At 42.0% G+C, this 24,323-nt stretch overlaps 1 protein-coding gene across 9 annotated transcripts in view; it reads left to right on the top strand.

Moving 5' to 3' along the window:
* The window catches only part of DHX40 (DEAH-box helicase 40), a 58,607-nt gene that overhangs the window by 11,953 nt on the left and 22,331 nt on the right, over positions 1–24,323 (top strand). For 3 of the 9 annotated variants that reach the window (XR_014714384.1, XR_014714385.1, XM_084650921.1), the window contains exons 1-2: positions 22,501–23,599; positions 23,961–24,106. Coding sequence is in view for 6 of the 9 variants with exons in the window: in XM_084650921.1 (XP_084507047.1) it covers positions 23,416–23,599; positions 23,961–24,106 (330 nt within the window). In the remaining 3 variants the exon portion in view is untranslated. The other 6 variants (XM_084650918.1, XM_084650919.1, XM_084650922.1 and 3 more) reach the window with 6 other exon arrangements.

The following is a 24,323-nucleotide window of genomic DNA, read 5'->3' on the forward strand; positions in this document are numbered from 1 at the left end:
CCTAAACAGATCTGATTCCATTGATGCCGATGGAATTTATTATTATTTGTATTACGATAGTGCCTAGAAACTCCAACTGAGATCAAAACTGTGTTATAATAGGTGTTGTACTAACACACCGTGAGAGACAGTCCATGCCCCACAGAGACTCCAGTCTTTAGACAAGACTGACAAAGGCCAGGAGGGGAAACAGAGGTATAGAGAGGTGAAGGGGCTAGCCCAAGATCATTGGCAGTGCCAGGAACAAAACCAAGGTCCCCTGAGTCCCAGTCCAGTATCTTTCTTCTTTAACCATTTACTAGCTCTTTTCGTAATGAAAGATTTTCAGTTTAAAGCATTTCCATTACACAAAGCAGTGCTGCTTCAATAGAAAAAGGCCCTTTGTTGTGTTGTTTTTGCTTCCCTTCCATGAGATGTTCCAGTTGTCTGCAGTATTCCACTGGCATCTCAATGTCATGTAGAGTTTAATATTTTTATTTAAAAGCCCCCAACAACTTTTCCCTTGATCAAACGAATTGTTCCTTTATTCTTGTTCTCGGCAAAAAGCTCCATTTTCTGCATTTGTTTTGTTGTTTGTGACATTAAAAGACAAGATGCCAGGCAGCCTAGAGGATTTTCTTTTGTTTGGCAAGGAAATGTCAGAGTGAATGTGGAAATCTGAAGTTCACTCCTGGAATTAGTGTCTGCATCGCAAACTGTTTTTATTCAAGAAATGTTAATTACACAGTAAATTGTAGGGCTGTCAAATAAGATTTGGTGAAAAGATCAATTTGCATTAGATAGAGGAAATCACATTTCTAGACAGAAGGAATTAATTTAGGGAAAATCAGTAAGTCAGGCCGAGGCTGTGCTAGTTTGAATCATGAACAAGTTTATCTGAGTTGCATGGTGGTAGTGTTTCTTTAAAGGTTAAGCCAGGTAGATGAAATTGCTGCTGCATAGGTACTTCAGTGCATGTATTTTTAAAGGGACATGGCCCCATATTTAGGTTTTGAGAGGGGGAAAAAGTTTTACAAAACCTAATAATTTTGTATGCAAAGAGTAAGTGTTGTAATTTTGGGGAAGATACACTATATTCATCCTTGGTGTTTCAAAACCATGAGTCAGTCCTGCCCATAAATGAGATTTTAAACAATAATTATGTTTTAGTTCTTTTTATTTGCCTTCTGGTTTTGAGCTTTTAGGTTTACATTTTCAAGCTTTCCTCTGAAACATGAGGGTTAGAAACTGTTTCTAAAATAAAAGCTGAGATTTTCATGTAATCACATGACTCTGGGAGCTGGAGCTTTAAGAAATACACCAAATATAGTATGACTCATGGGCATATTGGGAGTTGGCAACCTTTTTTGTTATGTTTGAAAAATCACTGAATCCCTGCTTTAATTGCAAAACTGAACTCAACCTTAACTATGTAACAGCGACTGGTTGCTTACATTATAGAAATGTTTCCATGATATTAAAAAAAATTAAAAACAGATGCTTTTTTGTTGCTGTGGGATTCCAACCCAAATATTGAAATATTTTCCTACGATGGATTCACCTCTTTGCAGAGCAGCCAGCTCATGGCCTATGCACACTTAGGTCACACTTAAGCCCTCAAAAAAAGGCTTACGTGCAAGTTAAATAGCGTGTAGGACTTGTGCAAACCTTTTGCTTTATGTGGAATTCACCTCAATGCATTAAAACCAGAAAATGAAACTGACCAGTTTGTTTTTGAGTGAAGTTCAAACACTAAACTAACAGCATAAATGGCAAAGAGCTGTTTAGTTTTATAATCAAAAGTGGTATTAGTGAAGGAAGTAAAGAATGTTTTTCTTTGAAGTGCATGAGTGTTTTAAGCTTACAGCATTTGTGTAACTGCAAAACAATCTTGGCTCAGGCCTCCTAAATTTACAGTGCAAAGCAACAATTCTTTCCCTTGAAGTCCCCTGGTTAGATCTCTATAGTCTTCCACTGGACCTCCTAGGTCATTGTTAATTTGCTACCTTTCTAAAGGGTTGTGTTGAGCAAAACTTTAAACTTCCATGGATTTGGCCACAGCTTGGTTGTCTGTCTAGTCTTGATTCATGAACCAAAATTATCCCATTGTGTCACCTGTAGGGCACAAGATACAGATACCAGCTAAATTTCCCGGGCTGCTGCACAATGTAGACAAACTTGTCTTCGCTGTTTGGTTAAGATCAAATGTCACTTTAACATCTAATATGCTCTCTGTTGAGGGACTGTATCCTGTCCATGCAGCAGAGAGATTGCAACTCCTGGCTTAACAGGTCTCCTCCTTATCTAGCCACTATGATCTTTTAATTCTCTCGTTCACAGTCATAATCACCTCCATTTATATAGCACTTTCCATCCAGAAGGATCCCAGAGTGTAGGACAAATCCTGCTAAGATTTATATCCTGTACAAGCTGAATGATTTTAACAGTTGCTTTAACAGGATTAGGAACAGAGATAATTTATGCCACCATTGAAATGCCACTGCCTCTTGAGCGCAGCACGGAAGCCATGGCTATGCACTTTTCAGAACGTGTGTGTTTTTTTTTTTTTTTAAAGCAGAAATGGAGACTAATTTAGCCAGCTGAACCTGGAGGGCTAACTTTTACATAGAGTTCATGGGAAAGTGAAGTTGTATCTAGTTCGGTCAGGCTTAATTTGATTTTTTATTTTTTTTTAGATCAGTATGGAATGATGGGCCTTGTCAGTGGCCCATCAAATGAAAGGCTGTTACTGCCTGTAATGGGGGACACTCACCTCTTGAGCGCCTCCTGTTGTATTTGGTACTGAAGGACTTTTCCTGCTCCTGGTGCCCCCTGCAGGTTGTTGACGTTGCTTGGCAGGTCTTCAATGGCTTAGCCCTCTGGCCAAGTCACACTGTCAAAAATGGATGAATCCCTTACGGGATCACAAAAGTCCAGCAAACTATCTGCCCTCACCAGGGTCTTCAGCCCTGTCTCTAGACCCTTTAAATCCAGCCCTTTGCTCAGGCATCTTGTCCCTTTCTTGAGGCTTAGGCCACTCGGCCAGTGAAGGAACCTGGACCTGCCCACTACTCTGGGTTCCAACCCAAGAACTCTATAAACAGCAGCCACATACTGCTTCCTTCAGTTAGTTGCTGCTTCATTCCCTGGGTCTCTTCCCACATGATCCTTTTCCTTTCACTTAGGGTTAAAGTTCTCAGGTCCTCTTGTTCCCAGGTCCAGTAAATGCAGCCTGTGGATTGTCTGTGGCCAGAGCGGAGCACCCTTCCTCACCCATCTGGTCCCAGCAAAGAACTGACCTGCCCAGGCCCTGCAGCTCCTTTACTTCTAAATGAATTAATCTTAGGTGGGCAGGATATAAGTATCAGAACCGGGGTTTTAGTGGGAAACTGGATGTCACAGGGTAACTGGCCCTTTAACAGAAGTTGATCCCAGCCCTGCCTGTAGCTAATCAGCTGCCTTCCCGCTGATCTTGTGAGACCAGGGATCCTGTGATAGCTTGAAGATCACCTGGTCCTCATAAAAGCCAGCAGGTAGCTCACTTGAGGGTTAGACTGGCAGGAAAAAGAACCCAGTTTATATGTGACTCTTGGAGGGATGGCTGATCAAGTGTAATCCTGGAAGGAGAAGGGAACAGAGAGGTTCACTTTGACTCCCAGGCAGAGGGCCTGTGGAGTATAATCCTATAGGTAGTAGCTAGGCCCCTGCAGAGGACCCGAGTTAGGAGGAAAAAGGCTTGAGTTACCTGTTCGACTTGTGGTAAACAGTTTTGTTTTAAAGAAATTAAACTGAGTCAAATGGAGACTGGAATCGCATGGCTGGAGGGTGGTCTTTGGTGAGTTAAATCACAGGCTCACACTGGGATTGACTTAACAGCCTGACTCTTGCAGAAGTTCTTTAATAAACTCAAATGGTTGGTTTAATGGATGTCACAGCGTACACCCAAGATCTCTGCCAATAGACCCTCTTTCCTTCCACTAACACAAATAGCATCCTAATGATAGACCTGTGGAAGTCCTCTGCAGCCAATATACCTTAAAGGGAAGGATGCAAGCTGACTGTAAGTGCTAATATCCCCAGAGTGATGGTTGCATCTTGCTCTATGGATTTACCTCTCCTAACTGTCTGACTGGCTTGGAGCAAGGTGACCTGTCTTCTAGGCCCTTTTCCTTGCTTCTGATGATGATGATAATTCTTTAGTGTCAGTGAGGAGGAAGAAAGCATTTAATTGTTTAAAGTGCCCCAGAGTAAAATTTAACCTACCATGCTAATGCTTTAGTGGCTAACAGACTGTAATTGCAATGAGGTCCTTAGGTTTGTTCTATCCAAAGGCCAATAAATTCCAGAAGCTGCTGGCTAAGCCAGTTTACATACTCATTGGGAGTTAGGTACCTAAATGCTTTGAGGATCTGGGCCTAAATTCCTATTAATGGATCAAACTCTTCCCTCAGTGACACCTGAATACCCCAACTAGGCAGAATCTGACTGGAATATAGAGGAGAGGGAAAAACTGATAGTGTGGGGCTTCTTTCTATTCTACATAATTTTTTATAATGCGCTCTTCCCTGTTGTATCTGAGCGCCTTCCAGCGGTGCATTCAGCAACGTGACTATACATCTGGCCCGTGTTGTTTGTTCATCCTATCCCCAGAGGGGGGGAAGTGTGTGCATTGGAGTGTCGTGTTTTGGTAGTTTGTTATTTAATATACCTGTTGCTATGTGTTTATATTATGAAAGGCAAGGTTAAAGAAAGGTGTTTTGCACTTGGAGTGGGAAGTGGTGGTGAGGTTTGTGGGCAGTTCATTCCACAGTCTTGGTCCTCCTGCAGAGGAGCTTCTTCAGAGCAGGGGCTCAACTCCAGACTCCTTATTCAGGTCCTGATTTTGATCTTATTTACACTGATGTAAATCAGGAGTAGCTCCACTAATGTCAGAGGAGTTGCTCTGGTGTAAAAGTGGTGTGAGTCAAGAATCGAGCCCTTGGTGTTTTTCATTACTATTTAAGTTAGGATTCTGTGCGTAGAGACAGTAGTCATGAGTGCTGAACAAGGTGGGCGCTGAGCACCAAGGCCGTGATATAAGTAAAGCACTCAAGTAAATGCTTACCTTTTAAGTTGGAACTACTTGTGTGCTTAAAGTTAAGCTAGTGCTTAAGTGCTGTACTCGTGGGGCTGGAACAATTTGTTCAGTGGGGGGTACTGAGAGCCATTGAACCAAACTGTAAACCTTGTATATGATGGAAACCACTTCAAGACTGGGTGCGGCAGCCCCCCTAGTTCCAGCACCTAGGGCCGTACTGGATCAGAGTCTTGGTGCTCAACCCCTTGCAAGACTGGGCTTTAAACACCGAATATAAATAGGCAGATCCTTGCTTAACCATCCTGACTTCTCTTCTCACATCCTAGCAAATTAAGGTTCAGGTCATTCATTATTAAAAGATATCGCCCTGAGCCTAAATAAAGAGGGTTAAAATGGTTGTGAATAAGGGCAGGAAGAATTAGCAGTGAATGGAGTTTTAAAAGTTGGAAGGGTTAACAATTCAGAGTGGTGCTGGGAAGGCCTGGGCACAGATCCCATCCTTTGTTAGAGAGATCTGTGTGTGTGCAACACCCACATATTGCTTTTGGAAAAGTTACCCCCAAGAGCGCTGGGTTTTACAACTTAGCAAAAAAATGTGCCTGAAGAAACATCTGTTTCCCAGATCAAACCTAAGGTACACAGAGCTATGTCTGAGCCTTGGCACAGTGACCCTCACGCTCTTTGGGATGCAGTCTTATTACCTGACATGTGTATAATTGCAACGGATTCTCAGGGTTCTGCTTGGAGGATTTTTCGTCCCCCCCAGCAGGATCTAATTGATTGATTGATTGCGTGTGTGTTGGACTCAGCATGTAAAAATATCCATTTATAAAATAAAACCGTCCTTGCATTCCCGAATGTTGAGAACATGTTTTAAGTCATGTGTTGAGGCTTTATCCCTCAGCCATGCAACCACCATGGCAGACTGACTTTAGACAATACAATGGTAGAGGGCGTAATGATGGAACATGCTTAGAGAGGAACATGCAGATTCTAGATCTTGTACCCAATGAGTGAAAATGTGTCTTGTATAGCGGGACTAGCTAAACTGTGTCTGCAGATGGAAGGGACCCCATTAAAATGCATACTGCAGCATATGGCACGTTGCCTACTGAACCGGGCTACATAGAGTCTCAGAAGTTCTTTGATTATCTACTTAAGTCCAGTGTGCTTTGAGCTTTGTAAAGTGAGAGCTAATACACTGTATGTGGGTGACTGACAAATGGGTTAATCCTAAAACATGATGGGACAGATTCTGTGGGAAAGCTCCACTTGATTCAGTGGAGTTCCCCCAATTTTCACACCCACAGAGAATTGGGTCCATTGTTTCTGGAGACACAGGGATGCAGGATGGGGAAAGGAGGGGAGGAAAAGAGGGGATTTGGAGAACTGCAGTGAAATTGCCTTAAAGCAGTGAATAAAGATTACCTGGAATTCCTTTTCTTTATTAGAGTAGCTTCTCTAAATTGTGAATGCCACAAGCATTCAAATTAATGGTGCATATCCTCTGACATGATGCTAACAGCCAAATTGCTGGGTCCCAAGAAAGGAAATAATCCTGTACATATATATATAAAAAAAAACCTAATGTACTGCAAATAAAGACTGGGGTAAATTATGCTCTACTTTCCTATGAGTGCAAAAGCAGAGTAACTTCTTTGTCTTCACTGGAGTTAGTGTGGATTCACGCTGGTGTAACTGTCAGCAGAATTTGACCCATTGGGCCTGATTGTCCTCTCACACCAGGTAGAACTCAGTGGACTTTGATGAAATTACTCCTGATTTGCACCTGTATAAGTGAGAAGAGTTTTGGACCCATTGTCTTTGCAACAGACGAAATACATTAGGAGATCATGGATCAGATAGTGGGCTTGTTTCTGATCTCATTTATACTGGTGTAAATCAGGAGCAACTTTATTTAAGTTGATGGAGTTACACTGGTTTTACACCAGTGTAAGTGGGATCAGAATCAGACCCACTGGTTTTGTGCCTATAATTACGTATTATGCATTGGGAACGAAATACTGAATACGTGCTTCTCCTTCCTTCCCCTTCTCTCCATTCTAACACTCTGTCTCTGTCTGATATCGTATTACTGTATCTAAGATCTGAACTGTGTTTGGGAACGTAGTCAGGGGCCCAATCCTTCAACATTTACTCATGGAGAAGGATTAGGCCTTATCATTTTTAGTACATCAAATTAATGTCATCTCAAGATCAGTGTTCTAGGCCCCCCCCCTGCTCCCAACTAAATCTCCCATTGATTGCAGTGGTGCAGCATTAAGCCCCAAGGTCTTGATCCAAAGTGCATTGAAGTCAATGGGAATCTTTCCATTGTTTTCAATGGGCTTTGGATCAGGCTGCTAATAAGGCAGGAATGCGCTTTGATCAGACTGATCACAGCGATGAGAGAAGGGGGAGAGGGCACTTTTGAAAGAGCTGATGTTTAAAGAGTAAAAGGAAAAGTACATAGATCAGGTAGAGGAATTGAATTATTGCATCTGATTGTTTCCATCAACAAGAATTTATAGACTTTTAGTGGCTGTAAAGATATAATTATGCCTTTCCAAATTGGAATGAGAGGTATTTTATTGTTTGAGACACATTGTTTTATTTGTTTTTAGAAAGCCATAGGCCAAAAAGCTCCTAGCACAGTGCTCAGACACTGCTGACATTTATTATTGGCAGCACTGCTTCACTGAGTCTGCAAACAGCCTGAAACAACAGTTTTGAGAGGCCTGAATTGCCCCCACCTTATCTCAGCAGAGTGTTTAACTCTGAAGACTAACTATGACAATAGAATATTAATATTCGCTCCTTCACGTTAGAAACATCCAGACCTCCAAAACCTTCAATAGTGAATTTCAATAGATATTTATTTTAGAGAAGAAGGGTTAAATGGATACTTTACATCAATATCACTTAACTAGAAGCCAGTTAGAGAAGTTAAACCAGTGAAGGGTCTTCCCATACTACCTGCCATTAGGGTGTAACAGGGACAGATGACGAACGATACATATGGCCATTGGTGATTGACAGGATTGTGAAGGGGAAATATTCTCATATTGATGAAAGTGGCAGCAAGTGGGCAGAGATATATAGGAGATCAGTCTAAGCAATTATAATAGTCCCTTCCAGCCTTTTGTTGTTTGCAGTGTTTATTGTAGCCGTGTTGGTCATAGGATAGGAGAGAGACAAGGTGGGTGAGGTAATATCTTTTATTGGACCAACTTCTGTTGGTGGAAGCACAAACGCTTGTCCTTTCCATCAACAGAATTTGGCCCAATAAATGATATTACCTCACCCACTTTGTCTCCTTTTAGCCTTTACACCTATTAATCTGAATGGTTACAAACGCAGGGAAAAAATTGTAGTGTAGACAGGCCTAGCTCCAATGGCCCTGAATTCAGGGGAAATTGGGATCTTTGCAGCTTGGCGCCTTCTCTAGTCTCTTCACAGTTACCAGATGCAGAGCTATGTGGGCCTGGCGAGATGCAGTGTAATCCTTCCAGCAGTTCTTTCTATGAGGCTTTTTTTTGTAGGAGCCAAGGAGTCTGCATGCTATCTCCAATTATAAAGGAACCATTTAGGTTAATGTGTAATGGACTTGAAAGGATCTGAGTGGAAACCAGAGTGAAATCAGCTTGGAACAGCAGCAAAATCATAACACGGGGGAGAAAGCCCTGCACTTTTCCAATCTCTCATCATAATGTATGCAGACTGGTTGGCTCCTACTGTACAAGGTTTGTAAACTACTCAACTCTGCTAGTGAAACGTACAAGAGTGACAGGCTCCTCACTTGATTCACACACAAGATACAGCACAGACAGGTGCAATGCAAGCTTCTCCTATGACACACCTCTAGCATTGATACCTTGGTGTGATCTAGAGGGACTAGGTCTAGTGGAGAGAGGGGAGTTAATTCCTTGGCCTTTTTCCTGAGCCTGCTAGTGAAGGTGACAATTACGATGGAGGTTTTAGTGATGAGGACACTTATCCACTGGGAACGTAACTGACATTCTTCATCATTCCTCCCTCCCTCCCCCAAACCTCTATTCATTTCACATCTGCTATTGAACAGCTGTGAGATGGCAACAACTGCCATTCCTACCAACTAGGGCCCAAATCAAACCAGTGTCTGAGAAGCGAAAGGCTCTGTATCCTGTTAGCAACAATCCCCTCAACCATCCAACTTCCTCCCCTTGCCCTCCCAAGCTGCTATGCCTAAAGCATTTCAGATCATCTGCGGCAAGCATCTACTGCTCAAGTCCTTGGTATGTCAGAGAGAAATGTGAAAAACACATTAAAAGTGTCATGCTTTATCAATCGCTAAATTGTATGGGCGTTGCATTATACATTTCAAGGGTCATTGTAGAAAACAAGAGATTAAATTAATTTAGTACTCTGGCTTCAATTATCTGGATTTAAAATATAAAAGAGAGTCAAATCTGTTTGTAAATAAATATGCTGCCTGCCTGGTTATAAACTACCAGTACCACAGATTAGATACCTGTCACAGAGATTTGGGTTAAAACCCAGAGAGTTTTTTTGCTCCTGTTACTAGGATCATCCTGCTGTCATATGGATGTTGTAGCTCACTACTCCCACATTGTATTTCATCACTGAGTACAAAACTTCATGGACAATATGATCTGCAGTGCCAAACTAGTTATAGAAACAAAGAACATTATCAGTAAGGCCTCGATTCTGCAAGGAGGTGAGCACCATCACTTGGAGACACTCCTGATTTATATTGCTTTAAGTGAGAACCTAGTAGGACTTTCTGGCTACTGTGCTTCTCAGCCTAATTAAGAAAGGGATGAAATCCTGATAATCAGAGGTCAGTATTTTCAGACACAAAGTAGGCATGCAAATTCCTCGAGGGGAGGGACTGTCACTTTTTATTATCTGTGTATGTGTGTATTGTGACCAGCACAACAGGGCCCTGATCTCTGATGGGAGCCTGTGGTCGCTATCACAGTCCAAAAAGTAATCCGCAAAATAGCACTCAAGTGTAATAAATGTGATGGATGGATTTGTATGATGACCTGTGATGGAAAGATAAAAGTAACTGGCTGCGGGATAGGACTAGCTGGCTCAAGGGGTTGCTAATTGTTGTGATTTATACTGCAGTAGCACCAAGGGGCCCCTATCATAGATCAGGGTTCCGGTGTGCTAGGTGCTGCAGAAATGCAGAACAATAAGAAAGTCCCTGCCTCGAGGAGTTTACAATCTAAGTATTTAGATATGAAGTCCCTCACTTATGGATCATTCTTTAATTCCTAATGGACAAACATCTGCACCCCAAAAACCACCATCACAAGTGACAACCACATGGTAGTGTTAGAAGAGAGCCATGGAAACTGAACTCCTGTCTCAATAGCTAGCTGTGGACCCTTTAGCTCAGGGTTGAGCGTTCCGTGGCAAGGCACCGTGGAGGGATGCTGGCACTGCTCTTGGCTGTGCTCTCTCTGTTCTGAGGACTTCACGTTAAACTTACTTTTTCACTAATAAATTCTAATCCGAATTGAAATGGGATACCTTTTTTCTTTGGTCAGGTGAGGACCCAAGAAGCTGCATTTTGACCTAGTATTGTGACTAAAGTATAGGTTGGAAGGAGAGACCGGAAATTAATTAGAGTAATCGCTGTGAGAAATGATGAAAGGAGGGCTCTGCTGCAAAAAGCCTGGTTAAAAATCCCATGAATTGTCCACAGGCCAGTGGTAGCTGAAGAAAAGAAAATCTGATGATAAATGTTTTGTTATGCTTTTGAACAGACTATAAAACAGAATGCTATCGAATCCCTAGTGTGTGGGCTAGTGATTTAAAAAACTCTGCACACCCTGTACTGAACAAAAGGAAAAGTACCTCTCCAAGAGGGATGGAATACCAGCAGTCAATAACTTAATTTTAAGATATTATGAATCAATTTACTGGAGCGTATCCACTACTTCATCTAAATTAAACATTCCCCTCAAAGTGCAGGGAAAGTGGGGGGAAAGGTTTCAGACAATTGTCAACAAAGCAATTCATCTTGGTGTTGTCTCCATATCAGAGATATTTAAAGCCCATATTGAGTGATATCATTAGGCAAAGATAGAAAACACCCAAATACCCAATCTTGGAGGATATCTGCTATACCAGAGGAGGAGGACTTGAAGGAGAATTTCTTATAGTAAATGGCATTGTCACAGTTGGGAGAAAATATGATTTGAACCTATGCATTTCAAAGAGACCTACATCAGGGGCATTTGATCTTTGTCTGAAGGAGGGCTTTGTTTGCAGTTTGCTGGGAACCCAAGGGTCACACTGAGGACCTGACCTTGACAGGCGTTAGGTGTCTCCTGTAGGACCCTATAGGCTCTTAGATATAATAGTGAGGAGGCAAATATCAGAACTACGTTTCATTTCCTACAGTCATGGTTTGTGTTAATCAATAGCGCTGTATCTTGTGATAGTTTTAACCATGTGTCATTGGGTTCAAGGTGCCTTGTGCCAAACACAGAACAGGCTACTTAGTTATTCTCTAACTTGGATTGATACAGAAATTATTCTAACAAAGGCTAATGTTATCCCAAGTACACTTGTCTTGGTGGTGAAAGACCGGAGTCATGTCCGGTTATTCAAACACTCAGCAAGCGCACTTTAACTTCAATCGGCACCTCTCAGGATTCGATACCTGGTTTGCATCACATAGAGCAGACTACAGTCACTGTCTTTTGAATACGGAAGTTCAGTCATTGGGCCATGATTCCAGTGTGTTTAAATACTTTGCTGAACTTGGGCTTTGGAACATTGGATGCTAGGGCCTGTAGTTTCTATCCTGTAGTTTAATCCCTTATGAAACCTGTGGGCTGCATCTCAGTTCTAAAAATTTGGCTCATCACAACCTGCATTGTAGAGCACAGATCTCTTAGAGTTCAAATGCAATGCCTCGGAGGCTACCTTGGTTTAAATAAAGACATGGACCTCTTGAATAATACTCATTCATCAGACACAACATTGGAAAGCCAAAGAAATATCTTGTACCTACTACAGAAAAGTGCATTTGTCAGAATAACTCAAAAATATTGTTCACAGTACAAGAGAACCAGACCATGGCCTTCTGAATCCAGACTGAGATGTCAAGAGACAGAAGTTCTGTCAATAGTAAACTATGGGAGAGAATGTAAGGGCCTAAGACTCCAGCAGGAAATTAAATATATGCAACAATCACCAAACTGGGAAAACTAAATGTAATTTTAAAAAGACTCATTATTAACAATCAGCTCAGATTCTGCCATATGGAATAGAATAATTAAACTGCACGTGATCAATTACCTTAATGCACTTTACCACTGGTATAATACTCTCTACTGGATCACTCTCTGATTAATGTTGCTGTAATTTTGGTCCCCAATTACTTTAGGCTACCTTCTAGAATAAGGGACTGATCCTGCTGCCCTTACTGAGGTGATCAGTCTCTAGAGGCAAAGATTTCAATGTGGCTGTTTAACTGGGGAGATCTAGGTGTGCATATGGGAGCCCCAAAGAGCCACAACTCAAACAAATGGCTAGTGTTCATCCAACCACTAACTTAATATGTAGGGCGAAAAAGGAAAACCCACTGTTGGACCAAGACACTTCCTACAAGAATACCTGGACTATTTAAAAAAATTAAAATAGCCAGATATTAAAAGCGGGGAAGTATTCTTCAAATACTTAAAAGCTCTCTTCAAATATCGGCAATTTTACAGGCCTATCGTGTGCAAAATCCCAAAGCAATTTAGGATCTAGCCTGAAATCCTTATCTCCCTTGGGAGCCATTGCAAAACATGCAAGACACAAAGCCTCAAGACAATGATAATTGATAAGGAAATAATAATTACTTATTATTATGAGATATGTGTATATGGAGCTGTGCAATAGCTCACTTGTGCCACATACCAGGATTCTGACCTGAAAGAGCCTCCAATCTAAGGGCTCAATCCATGATGTGAAAAGCACCTCCCAGCTCCTATACACTTGAGTGAGATAGGCACAGAGTACCATGTGAGAGTGGATGCTATACAGACCAAACACAATGTGACAGATGGTCCTTATAGTGGGAATAATGAAGTCTGTAGCTAAGCTAAAGAGTTGGAGCTGAGTGAATAATGTGTTTTAATATAGTCAGGAGATTATCCACACTGAAAGACCATAAGAGCCCTTAAGAATGAATGGAAGGCGACTCCTCTCTAAACAAAGGCAGCACATTAACTAAATGCAGTTATAACAGGTTCCATTAAAAAAATCATTAGCTTATGTGGGATCTGGGGAAACATTGTAAACTTGCTTTTTAACATAAAGGCTTTGGGTGGGGACCTTTACAGTTCCCCACTTAATTTTCTATTACACATTGCACAAAATGTATTAAATAATTAATGGGTATGTTCTGTGTTAAGGGGAACTGTCCTGCCAAATCCCAGTCACACTAAGTGGAAGAGAATAGATCTGCCTCTACCCTCTTTATGGTCTTTCAAGTTAAAGGACAGGTACAACGTTTTTCTGATAACACCAACTTTTGTTTCCCAGGGAAGTTTAAAAATCTGCTCAGTTTACCGTTGCTATATTTTGTTTTACTTGGAATTCCGATTCTTCTAGAACCCTCCCCTGGAGTAAGATCTGTGGCTTTGTATAATTGTTTGCATATAAGGATATTTCAGACGTATGTGTAGTTCCTTGCATTGGAGGATCTTAAAGTGCTTCCCAAACATTAGTTAACCTTTCGTTCTTGGCATGCATTTTCAGTAAACATCCACAAAGCTAATTCATTAGCCACCTTCGAATCCCTCCTCAAACCTCCTTTGCCACGATGCTCACTAAAAACTTGATAACAGCTAGGCTGCTTGGGAGCTGCCTCTCATGCTGACCAATATTCTCTCATTGTTGACTTATATTCCCCCATCTGTCTGTATCCATCTATTACCTCTTCTTTTTATACTAAGATTGTAAACTCCTTGGGACCGGGACCATCTTTTTGGTTCTGTGTTTGTGCAGCACCAAACACAATGGGGTCTTGGCCCATGACAAGGGCTCCTAGGTATACAGTAATACAAATAGTAAATAATAATGAAACTCAAATCATCCTTGTGTATTGTATCCATTTTATTGATGGGGAAACTGAGGTATAAAGCAGTGGATTGATTTGTCTAGGGCAGGGGTAGCTAATTATTTTTGTCAAGGTACAAATGTCTTGATCAATGTATAATCAAGGATAGACTCCAGAGAACATAATAATAACAAAACAACAACAACAATAATAATAAGTAAAAGGATTGTGGGGTCTGTTCAAAAGTGTCTGGCCTGCAGTCCACTTATTAACTACCCCTGGTCTAGGGCCTCACAGTGAGTGGCAGAGCTGGGAATAGAACCCAGGAGTCTTCCTTGCTCTAGTCATTAGACAACTAACACTATGTGTCCTATTAATAGAGCATTGTACTATAAATCTCAGGATTCATCACGTATAAGGCTGGCATCTTAAGAAACAAGGGTGTGTTGCTCTGAATTCTCTAGCAGAATGGCTTTGGTAGAGATGGGCCTCAGGGTAGAGATGGGTGATTAACCACTAGAATAAACTACCAAGGGAAGTGGTGGATTCTCCATCTCTTGATATTTGCAAATCAAGTCTGGATGCCTTTTGGGGACATATGCTTTCGTCAAACAAAAGTTATTGGCTCAATACAGGGATAACTGGGCGACATTCTCTGGCCTGTGATATACAGGAGGTCAGACTAGATGACAGAATAATCCTTCTGGCCTTAAACTTTGAGAATATATCATATAAAATATTTGGCCATAGAGCACTGAGCACACCTATGTCACTGTACAAATAACAGCAGTACTTTGTTTGCATACAAAACTTTTCATTTATTAAATAATAGTAGTAATAATAATGTGGAAAATTCCACAAGCTCAGTCTAAGGGGAATTATTTGAAGGGCTTCTGCCTCTGTGACAAGACCTAATCTTTTCTGTGGATCCCTTTAAATGGTAAACGAAACTTGTAAAGCTATAGGATTATATTACAGACCCACTGGCATGTACCGTACCAAACATTATGCTGCTTATCCCCAGGGATGCTGAAGGGGTCGTGCACAAGGAAAAGAAGGAACGAGATACAACTGTTTGCTTGGCAAATCATGGACAAAATGAATGAGCGGCTATTCAGAGGGGACCCACTAGACAGGCCTGCTTCTTTTTACAAGGATGCACAAAGCCACCAGTCTCTAGTGACAAAGTCCCTTAAAGCACTTTAATCTCAGCTGTCTAGCTGCCAGGCCAGCTCTGAACACAGAGGACAACATCTCAAAACACAGTAGCTTGAGGGACAGCAGCTAAGATGCTGAAGGAAAGAAAGAGCTTAAGAGGGCAATCAGTATGTGAAGGTTCCCAGCGTAATGCAGATTAGTAGAAAGAAAATGGACTGCCCATTAAAATTCATGAAGACACACAATTTAAGCCTCATGAATAACAGGACTGCAATTATGTAGGGTCAGGGTTTTTTTCAGGGCCACAGAGAGAAATGAAGTCATTAACATGATGTGTGTGTGGCTGCCATGTGCTCCCCTTTTGTTGCTGGATGCTCAGACAGACCTATTAAGTGTTCTGGGTAACCCTGGGGAATTGGTCATAATGGCAGTAAAGCGGGAGGGGCTTTGTGACCTGACTACATAGTGTGTCTGATGGAAAGTTGAAAATTAAGAGCAAAAATGTTGCTGCGAGTGAGGATTTATTTTAAATGTATTTTATTGGGAGAAAAAGCCAAGTCCATAATATTATTGTCAGTCACTGACAATACTGGCTGTCCAGAGTACAGTGTACTACTGATACCTTCCTCTTAAGAGGCTGCAGGTATGACTTGTGATTAAGACCCTGGACTGGGACTCAGGAAATCTTGGTTCAGATCCCCACTCTGCCAAAATTTTTCTCTGTGACGTTGGGAAAGTCACTTAATTGCTCTGTGCCTCAGTTCCCCACCTGTAAAATGTAGGTAACAACTAAATATTTCACAAGGGTGATGAGGATGCAATAATTAATGGCCTTGAGGTGCTCACACATTATGGTGATAAGTGACATATGTATTCTTATATTAGATTAACAGATCCCATATTAGCTCTCTTCTTAATTAAGATACATCTAACAGTCCCTTCAAAACGAAGGCAAGGGAGGGAGGTGGTGGAAAAGAGGTAAGTGATCCTTTAATCACAATGTGCAACGAGGGCTGTGAGATCCGCAGAATTTTGAGCACCCATTCAGGTCTGTTGAAAAAAAGTTGCAATGTCTGTCATGCTGTCCTTTCCCAAAGTGATTCTGAATCTCCTCTTGCATCTGTTGAATGAAAGGATGCCAGGGTTCTGACTTGTACTTTTTGCTGCCAAAAAGGTTACTGTGTGAAGTGGATATCCCTACTTTATATGCTGCAGAGATGCTCACATCAAAATGTCCAGCGCAGGGAATTGGACAGTCCATTTCTAGTTTGGCTGTCACGGGGGTATATCTCAGGGAGAATCACTGATTTTTTTCATCTCAGACTGACTGTCATTTAGAAGGGATCATGTACTAAAGGCAGACTATCAACCTTATTATAAAATATGAATGGGTCAGTACAGATTTTTGTCAAAAACTTGGCAACATCTAGACTGTTCTAAACACAATAATAGAGTACGTGTCAGGCAGTTTTGAAGCATTTGCGGGGAGTTCTATTTAGCAATATGTAGTGGGTCTGATAAGATGGGAAGACAGGGACCAAGGAACTCAGATATCATAGTGACAAGGGAGGTATAAATGTCTAATGAGAAATGTTGCTGTCATTTACACTGGTGTGAATCTACAATGATTCCACAGACTTCAATGGACTTTCATCAGATTTACATCAATGTAACTGAAAGTGGAATGTATCCCACTTTTCATGAGGCAAGTGTGTCCTGCTGGTTTTCTACAGAGATTTCTTTACCAGTGTCTTGCTGCCAGATACTCTTAAGTTCTTCCCACTGTGGGGTGGTAGGTGTAGCAGAAAGGGGCCCAATTTATGCCACTCAGGCAAACTAAATGAGCCTAAAAGGGGCATAAGTAGCCTCTTGAATAAATCCATGCTCAGGCAGTCTCCCTGGCTCATGTGTAGCCAACATAAAGGCTCATGCCACCCCTGCTCCATGTGCCCAGCTAATTGTGTGTGGCCAGACCACTCTGCTCTACAAGTGTTTATTGCTTTTCAGAGTCCACAGGGGGCAGTGGGAAATACCATGTAAGTTTTATAAGAGACCTGAGCGTCCTCTGATTTGCACCAGTGACCAAGCAGGCCTCTGGCTCCCCAGAATATTGGCATCACAAAGATTGATTAGGGCCACTTTTTTGCCTCCCCTTGTCCCTGTAGCAACTGCAGGACTGGAGTAACTGAGACTTGGGCCCAAGGATTTTGTATAGGCCAAAAATAAGAGCTCTTTTGTGAGGAGCGTTTCTTATCTAGTTATTTTCCTGTTAGCGGGTATATGGTTAAGTCACAGCTCTGGTGCAGTCTATTGGGAATTGGAAGCCTAGGTAAATTATTGATTCTTTTGCTCATTTGATAAGGAAATCAGAAAAGGGATAAGATCTAATATGCAAGGATATCTTCAAAACTTATGACTAGTTGAGGTGCAGGCCTGAAAAGTACCTAATACCTTTCATTACTGCAGGTATAGAAAAACTAGGATTTGAAGAGAACATAACATGCAGGATTGGGACAGGAGGGCCTGGTTCTATAACCATTACTCATTCTGAGAAGCACTCATAGATTCTAAGGCCAGAAGGAACCATTGTGATCATCTTGTCTGACCTACTGACTCAGTCTCTGCCTTCAATGGGTCTCAACATATGAACACAGTCTACTCAGTGCAAAGACTGAAGAAAAAGCCCCATGTCCCCATCTGTAAAAGGAGACAATATTTAGTAACTTCATAATGGGGTTTGGAGGCAAAAATTGTCTGTTTGTAAAGCACTTTGAGTTCCTCATTTGAAAGTGCTATAGAACTGCAAAGTATTATAAGATAGGTTTCAGAGTAACAGCCGTGTTAGTCTGTATTCGCAAAAAGAAAAGGAGTACTTGTGGCACCTTAGAGACTAACCAATTTATCTGAGCAAAAGCTCATGCTCAAATAAATTGGTTAGTCTCTAAGGTGCCACAAGTACTCCTTTTCTTTTTATTATAAGATAAACTCAGTGAAAAATAGTGTGATGCTCTTGGAAAAATTCTACAAATAATACTGTGTCTGGAGCAACCATCCTCCATTAGGGATACAGATCTTTTTGAGTAATGTTGCTGACTCATAGCTAGTGACACAAAGGATGGGTATTAACATAATAGACTTGAAATTAGACGAAGGTTTCTAACCATCAGAGGAGTGAAGTTTTGGAATAGCCTTCCAAGGGAAGCAGTGGGGGCAAAAGATCTATCTGGCTTTAAGATTAAACTCGATAAGTTTATAGAGGAGATAGTATGATGGGATACCATGGTTTTGGTAATTAAATATTCATGGTAAATAGGCCTAATGGCCTGTGATGGGATGTTAGATGGGGTGCGATCTGAGTTACCCAGGAAAGAATTTTCTGTAGTACCTGGCTGGTGAATCTTGCCCATATGCTCAGGGTTTAGCTGATCGCCATATTTGGGGTCGGGAAGGAATTTTCCTCCAGGGCAGATTGGAAGAGGCCCTGGAGGTTTTTCGCCTTCCTCTGTAGCATGGGGCACGGGTCACTTGCTGGAGGATTCTCGGCTACTTTAAGTCTTTAAACCACGATTTGAGGACTTCAGTAGCTCAGACATAGGTGAGAGGTTTTTCGCAGGAGTGGGTGGGTGAAATTCTGTGGCCTGCGTTGTGCAGGAGGTCAGACTAGATGATCATAATGGTCCCTTCTGACCTTAGTAGCTATGAATCAGAAAAAGGAAAACTATTGACTATCTGAAATGAGGCTGGGTTATGTAAAACACCGGCTTATGTTAGGTTTGTCTGCAACCAAATTAAAGCTCAGGGATCTCTCTTCTTGTCAGCTCCCATATATGGAGATTCCGGGCTCATGATTATCCGTCTCTACTTGTTCAGTGTAATTAATAGATGTGGTTTTCTCTCCAGCCATTAGGGGATGCTATGTTCATCATGGAACAGACCATCTCTTCCAGAACAGGGACAGAGAAATTCCCCAGAAATTCCCCAGAGAGTTCACCTCTTGGAAGGTTGGTGATAAAACAGGTTTGTCCAGCTAAGGACAGAAATGTTTCCTGTATTCAACTATTTCTCTACTCAGCAGAAAGCAAAACACATTCATTGCTGTGTGTCCAGCACAATTCAGCTAGGGTAGGTGGCAGAGTAGCATTGTCCTCTTTCAGTGAGCAAATGTGCAGTGGTGTCTAAACCTAATCCCTAGGCCAAGAGCATTTTTTTCTAGCAAACCTGAAAACAAAAGTGCAACCCCACATAGCACATTTATTAGCATAGCAGCTATAAGGATGCGGATGCCATGTTATTAGTGGTTGGGGCAGGGAATTGTAGCTAGGATTCCTGGATTTTTTTCCCCAGCTCTGCCAAATTGCTGTTAGTACAGACCTCTTAATCTGTGTCTGTTTTCTCCATCTGCAAAACTGAAATAATATCTCAAGGCGTGTAATTCATTAATGTTTAAGCAGCATGAGATTCTCGGTTGAAAGGCACGATATACTGCAAGGACATAGTTCAAGACTGCCAAAGAGCTTGATTAAAACTAAACATGCCATCCCTAAGAGGGGGGAAAAATCACCTCACCTGGTTCCATAAACTGTTACAGTGTAAAACTGCCTACACACAAAGTGCATGTTATGTGTGATTAAAATAAAACCTGTTAGGAAGAAAAAACATGTACAGATGAATATCACTTAATAAATTACCATCTTTAAAAATGTGCCAAGAAAATGCAATGATGGGATATTTGCAGACCTCACTGGGGAATAGTAAAACAGTTAATTTGAATGCTATTAGCAGAGTGAGTTACTAGTAGCAACATAACACTATCACATTAAGGTAATAAATTAGGTACATATGCATAAAATGAAGTCATAGCATATTGTGTATTGTCACATCCCATACTGTATCCTGAGTGAAGAGAACTATATATTGATTATACTAATTTAGATGTAAAACTGAATGTTTTTCATGCTCCCAGATGAACATTAAAATAATTTTGGGTAATTTCTGTAGAAGTTTTCAGGTAGATATGGAAGATTTATGGCTACTGAGTGTCTGAATATCTTGTAATCAAACATGGGAATATGAAAGCTGCAAGACAGAATGTTATGTGAACAATTTGTCCAAAGGTGACGAGCAATTTCTGTGCTACTGGCTAATAGATGAGTTTTTGTCTTTGGATACAAATGGTTCACTGCACTGACGAACTGATCATAACAAGTGTGTATATGTTTGGAGGTGTCTAATGATGATGATATTTGGCAGCGATATAGCTTCAAAGTGCTTTGCAAACATTAACTAATCAGTCTTTGAAACTTTCTGTGAGCTACGTAGGTAATCTATGTAAATATTATCCCGATTTTTTCAGTTGGAGATACTGAAGTATTGAGGTTAAATGCCTTGCCCATAATGGCAAGGGGAGTCATTGGTGAGTGTAGGATTAGAACCTAGGAGTTTCTTGCTCCTAGTTCTGTGCTTATGCAATAAGAGACATTTACAATGTGGTACTCATCACTTATTTATCCCAGTGAGAGGTGAAACATTCTTAATGCACATAAACAGGGTTCTTAAAGACAGACTAAATCTTAGGATGTACATATAATTTCTGCATATCCTTTCTAACAATAGTGGATATATTGATGACTACCTTGATGAACGGAAGTGCCATCCAAACCCTTCTCTTCACCATGTTCAATCTTTTGATTACTGATTTTACTGTTTAAATAACATAGAAATCTTACTTTCAGTGGAAGCAATAATACTGCATTTACCTTTTACTTGGGGATTTGTGTTTTTTCCCTATAATCTTTAAATATAACTAGCTTGCCACCTTCTGGGCATATTGGGATTTACACACCAGAGTATCAAAACCAGAAAACATTCAGCAGAGGTTCTTGAATCAAAATAAAAACATCACAGGTGTGTGTTAAATTGTATTAAGCTGAAGGAGGCTTTTGATTTTGTTCAAATGGTCTTTGTTTCATCATATATTTAATGACAGGTTTCAGAGTAGCAGCCGTGTTAGTCTGTATTCGCAAAAAGAAAAGGAGGACTTGTGGCACCTTAGAGACTAAACAATTTATTTGAGCATAAGCTTTCGTGAGCTACAGCTTATGCTCAAATAAATTGGTTAGTCTCTAAGGTTCCACCAGTACTCCTTTTCTTTTTGCATATATTTAATATATTTAGAATATAGTTTTATTTACAACATAGTTAAGTTTGGAACTGTATTGTAATATTTCCAATTATGTTGTGACAATTTATTGTTTTTAGGGAAAGATTTTCCTATTAATGGGTCACTTGCAGGTAGTTTAAACACTCCCTGAACCTTTTTTATTTAATCAACAAGTGTTTCTTGTTATGATTTCAATTGTTCCCTATTGGATTTACAGCAAACATTGCAGCCTTTGGGCTAGTGGATGAGAACCAGAAAATGAAACCAGTTAGGAAGTGTGTATAAACAAACTAAAACAGGTTGCTGTATTCACATTCTCCAAGCTAAGTGAAATGCAAAAACCAGCGTCAACAGTGACCATGACAGTCTTTTGGTTGGAATAACCAGCTCTGTTGTTATTTAGGGACAAAGGTAAGGGTTTAAGCAAAAGGGGGGACCTTATTCTCCCCAACCTTGCACCCTCCTTTTCACCTGTAACAAGTAGGGGTAAAGCGTTACTCTTTCAGCCCAGTGGGGTCTCACATTCACTTGGCATTGGGGTGGACGACTGGTGCAGGGCCCGGGGGGGTCAGGGCCCTACTACATTTAATAGGGCAGCCTCCTGGCCTGTGCCCCTCTCCATGCTTTATGGCACCTATTCCTATACTGCCAGGGTGAGCTGTGGGGAGTCCTGAGCCGAAGCCGCCCCACTAGGCTGCGAGAGAGCAGAGCCCTGGGGCGGCGGAGCCCCCCGGGGCAGGGACCGTGTCCCGCAGCTCCTAGGGAGTGGAGACACTGGTGGGGGAAGAACGGGGCTCGGGGCAGGCCTGCGGCACCGAGTTGACCCTCAGCAGGGCGCAGGGGGTGTGTGGAGACCAGTGCAGGGGGGAGGGGCGGGGCTAGGAGATGAGGATGGGCACGGCCTGGGTAGGAGGGGGCGGGGTCACAACTTCCCCGGGCCTGCCCCATCTCCCCGGCGGCTGCAGCGCTCCCAAGTACCCACGGAACGTCATCAGCGCGCGCCGGGTTCCTACCCCGGAGGCGGGAGCGGCTGGAGTCAGGTGGTAGGTACCTGTGGCCAGGGTAGAGGGAGCCTCGCCCACTGCGGGCGGGGGGACCCACTCCTCATGGATACGGCGGCGTCGGGTGGCCCCTCCTAGCTCTGCTGTGGGCCTTGTGGGGAGTAATGGGGCCCCGCCCCGCGTTACTGGGGCTTGGGGGAGGGGTGTCATGGTTTCTGTCCGCCCCCCTTCTCTCCCCTGGGGGTGGGGGGTTGGTGTTGTGTGTGTCATGGCTGCTGCCCGGCCCCCTCCCTCCCTCTACTGAGTGGTTGGGGGGGGGTTAATGGTTCCTGCCCGGTCCCCTCCCTCCCTTCCCTGGTTACTGGGGGTGTCATGGCTCCTGCCCTGACCCTTCCCCTCCCTAGTTACTGGGGCTGGAGGGGGTGTCATGGATCCTGCCCAGCTCGCTCCTTTCCCAGGTTACTGTCTGTGTTTTGGGGATGAGTGAAATGGCACCTGCCCGCCCCCACCCCTCCCCTGGTTAATGGGTAATGTGGGATGGTGGGTTACATGTAGGCAGTGTACAAGCGTAGCTGTGTTCTCCAGTACACCGCTAGGTTTGGGCAGGGGCCATTTCATCCCCACAAACCCAGTGTTGTGGAGTTCAGTATTTGCACTAGTCATCCTAACTGAAGAGTTGTGTTGCCTCTCGTGTGAGACTCCAAGGTTTGTGCTTTAGTGGGGTTGAATTCTGCTGTTGGGAAGCTGTCTGGAAAATGTCTTGAGCTGACTCCACCTTCTGCTAGCTCCTGAATTTCATCTCATTAGGATTAGTCTGAAAGAGGGCCTGTTTTTCTCTGTTTAATGTAATGTGAAATAAAGAACACTTACTGTGTACTGTGATACAAATATCAAACATGCATGTAATTATAACATTGGGAGGTGTATTTATCTATCTGCACCACAGGAGAGCTCTCAAATTGTCGCCCCAATGGAGAGAAAATGCAGTTGCCGGAAGGAAAAAGACAAAGGAAACTCAGACTTCAGAGCCCTCCCTATTCACAGATACAGGCAGAAACTAGTTGACGCTGTCAGAGACAATTCATTTCTTATCGTGACTGGGGAGACGGGGAGTGGCAAAACTACCCAGCTCCCTAAGTATCTATTTGAAGAAGGTAACTATTTATTTTCTCCTTAATATGCTGTTGGTGAAGTCTAAAACCCTTCAGTTAGATGATACTCTTAATATACTCTTTAAAATTTAAGTAATTTTCTTGTTTCTTGCTCTCCTTTTTCCAGGAGGTCCACAAATGCTAGTCACTCTCCTCTCCAAAAATTGTTAGCAAAATAGATCAGGGAAAATATTTTAAAAATCTTTGACCAAAGATGATGTGTGTTGAACTTCACTGGTGAGTGAGAGGTGAGGGAGATACTAATCAGTGAAATCAGTCAGTGAAGACTTTAAAAATATATTAGCAACAGTTAACCTACCACGAAGGTAATTCTTTGATGAAGCAATTTCTTTGCCTTTTGTAGGCTTTCTAAAGCATGGAGTGATTGGTGTGACTCAGCCACGCCGAGTAGCTACCATGTCTGTGGCTCAGAGAGTGGCTGAGGAGATGAACTCTTCACTGGGAAGCATAGTGGGATATCAGGTTCGCTTTGATGACTGCACCTCTGAGGTACGAGTTGAAGATTATTTTTTTAAAATAACATTAATAAATAATCTCTCTTAATGGAGCAAGATAAATCATTGCATTCTGGGCCCTATATAGTCTCTGTGAGGCACATCTCCATTTTAAAAGAGGTGACTGCAAGTGGTTCCATTTAATACAAATCAGGTGCAGCCCTTGAGTTCATGGCAAGTTGTCAATATGTAAAATAGAGCTATGTGTCAAT

This window comes from Lepidochelys olivacea (genome assembly GCF_965140295.1).
Source record: "Lepidochelys olivacea isolate rLepOli2 genome assembly, chromosome: 17".
In the NCBI taxonomy this organism is placed as follows: Eukaryota; Metazoa; Chordata; order Testudines; family Cheloniidae; genus Lepidochelys; species Lepidochelys olivacea.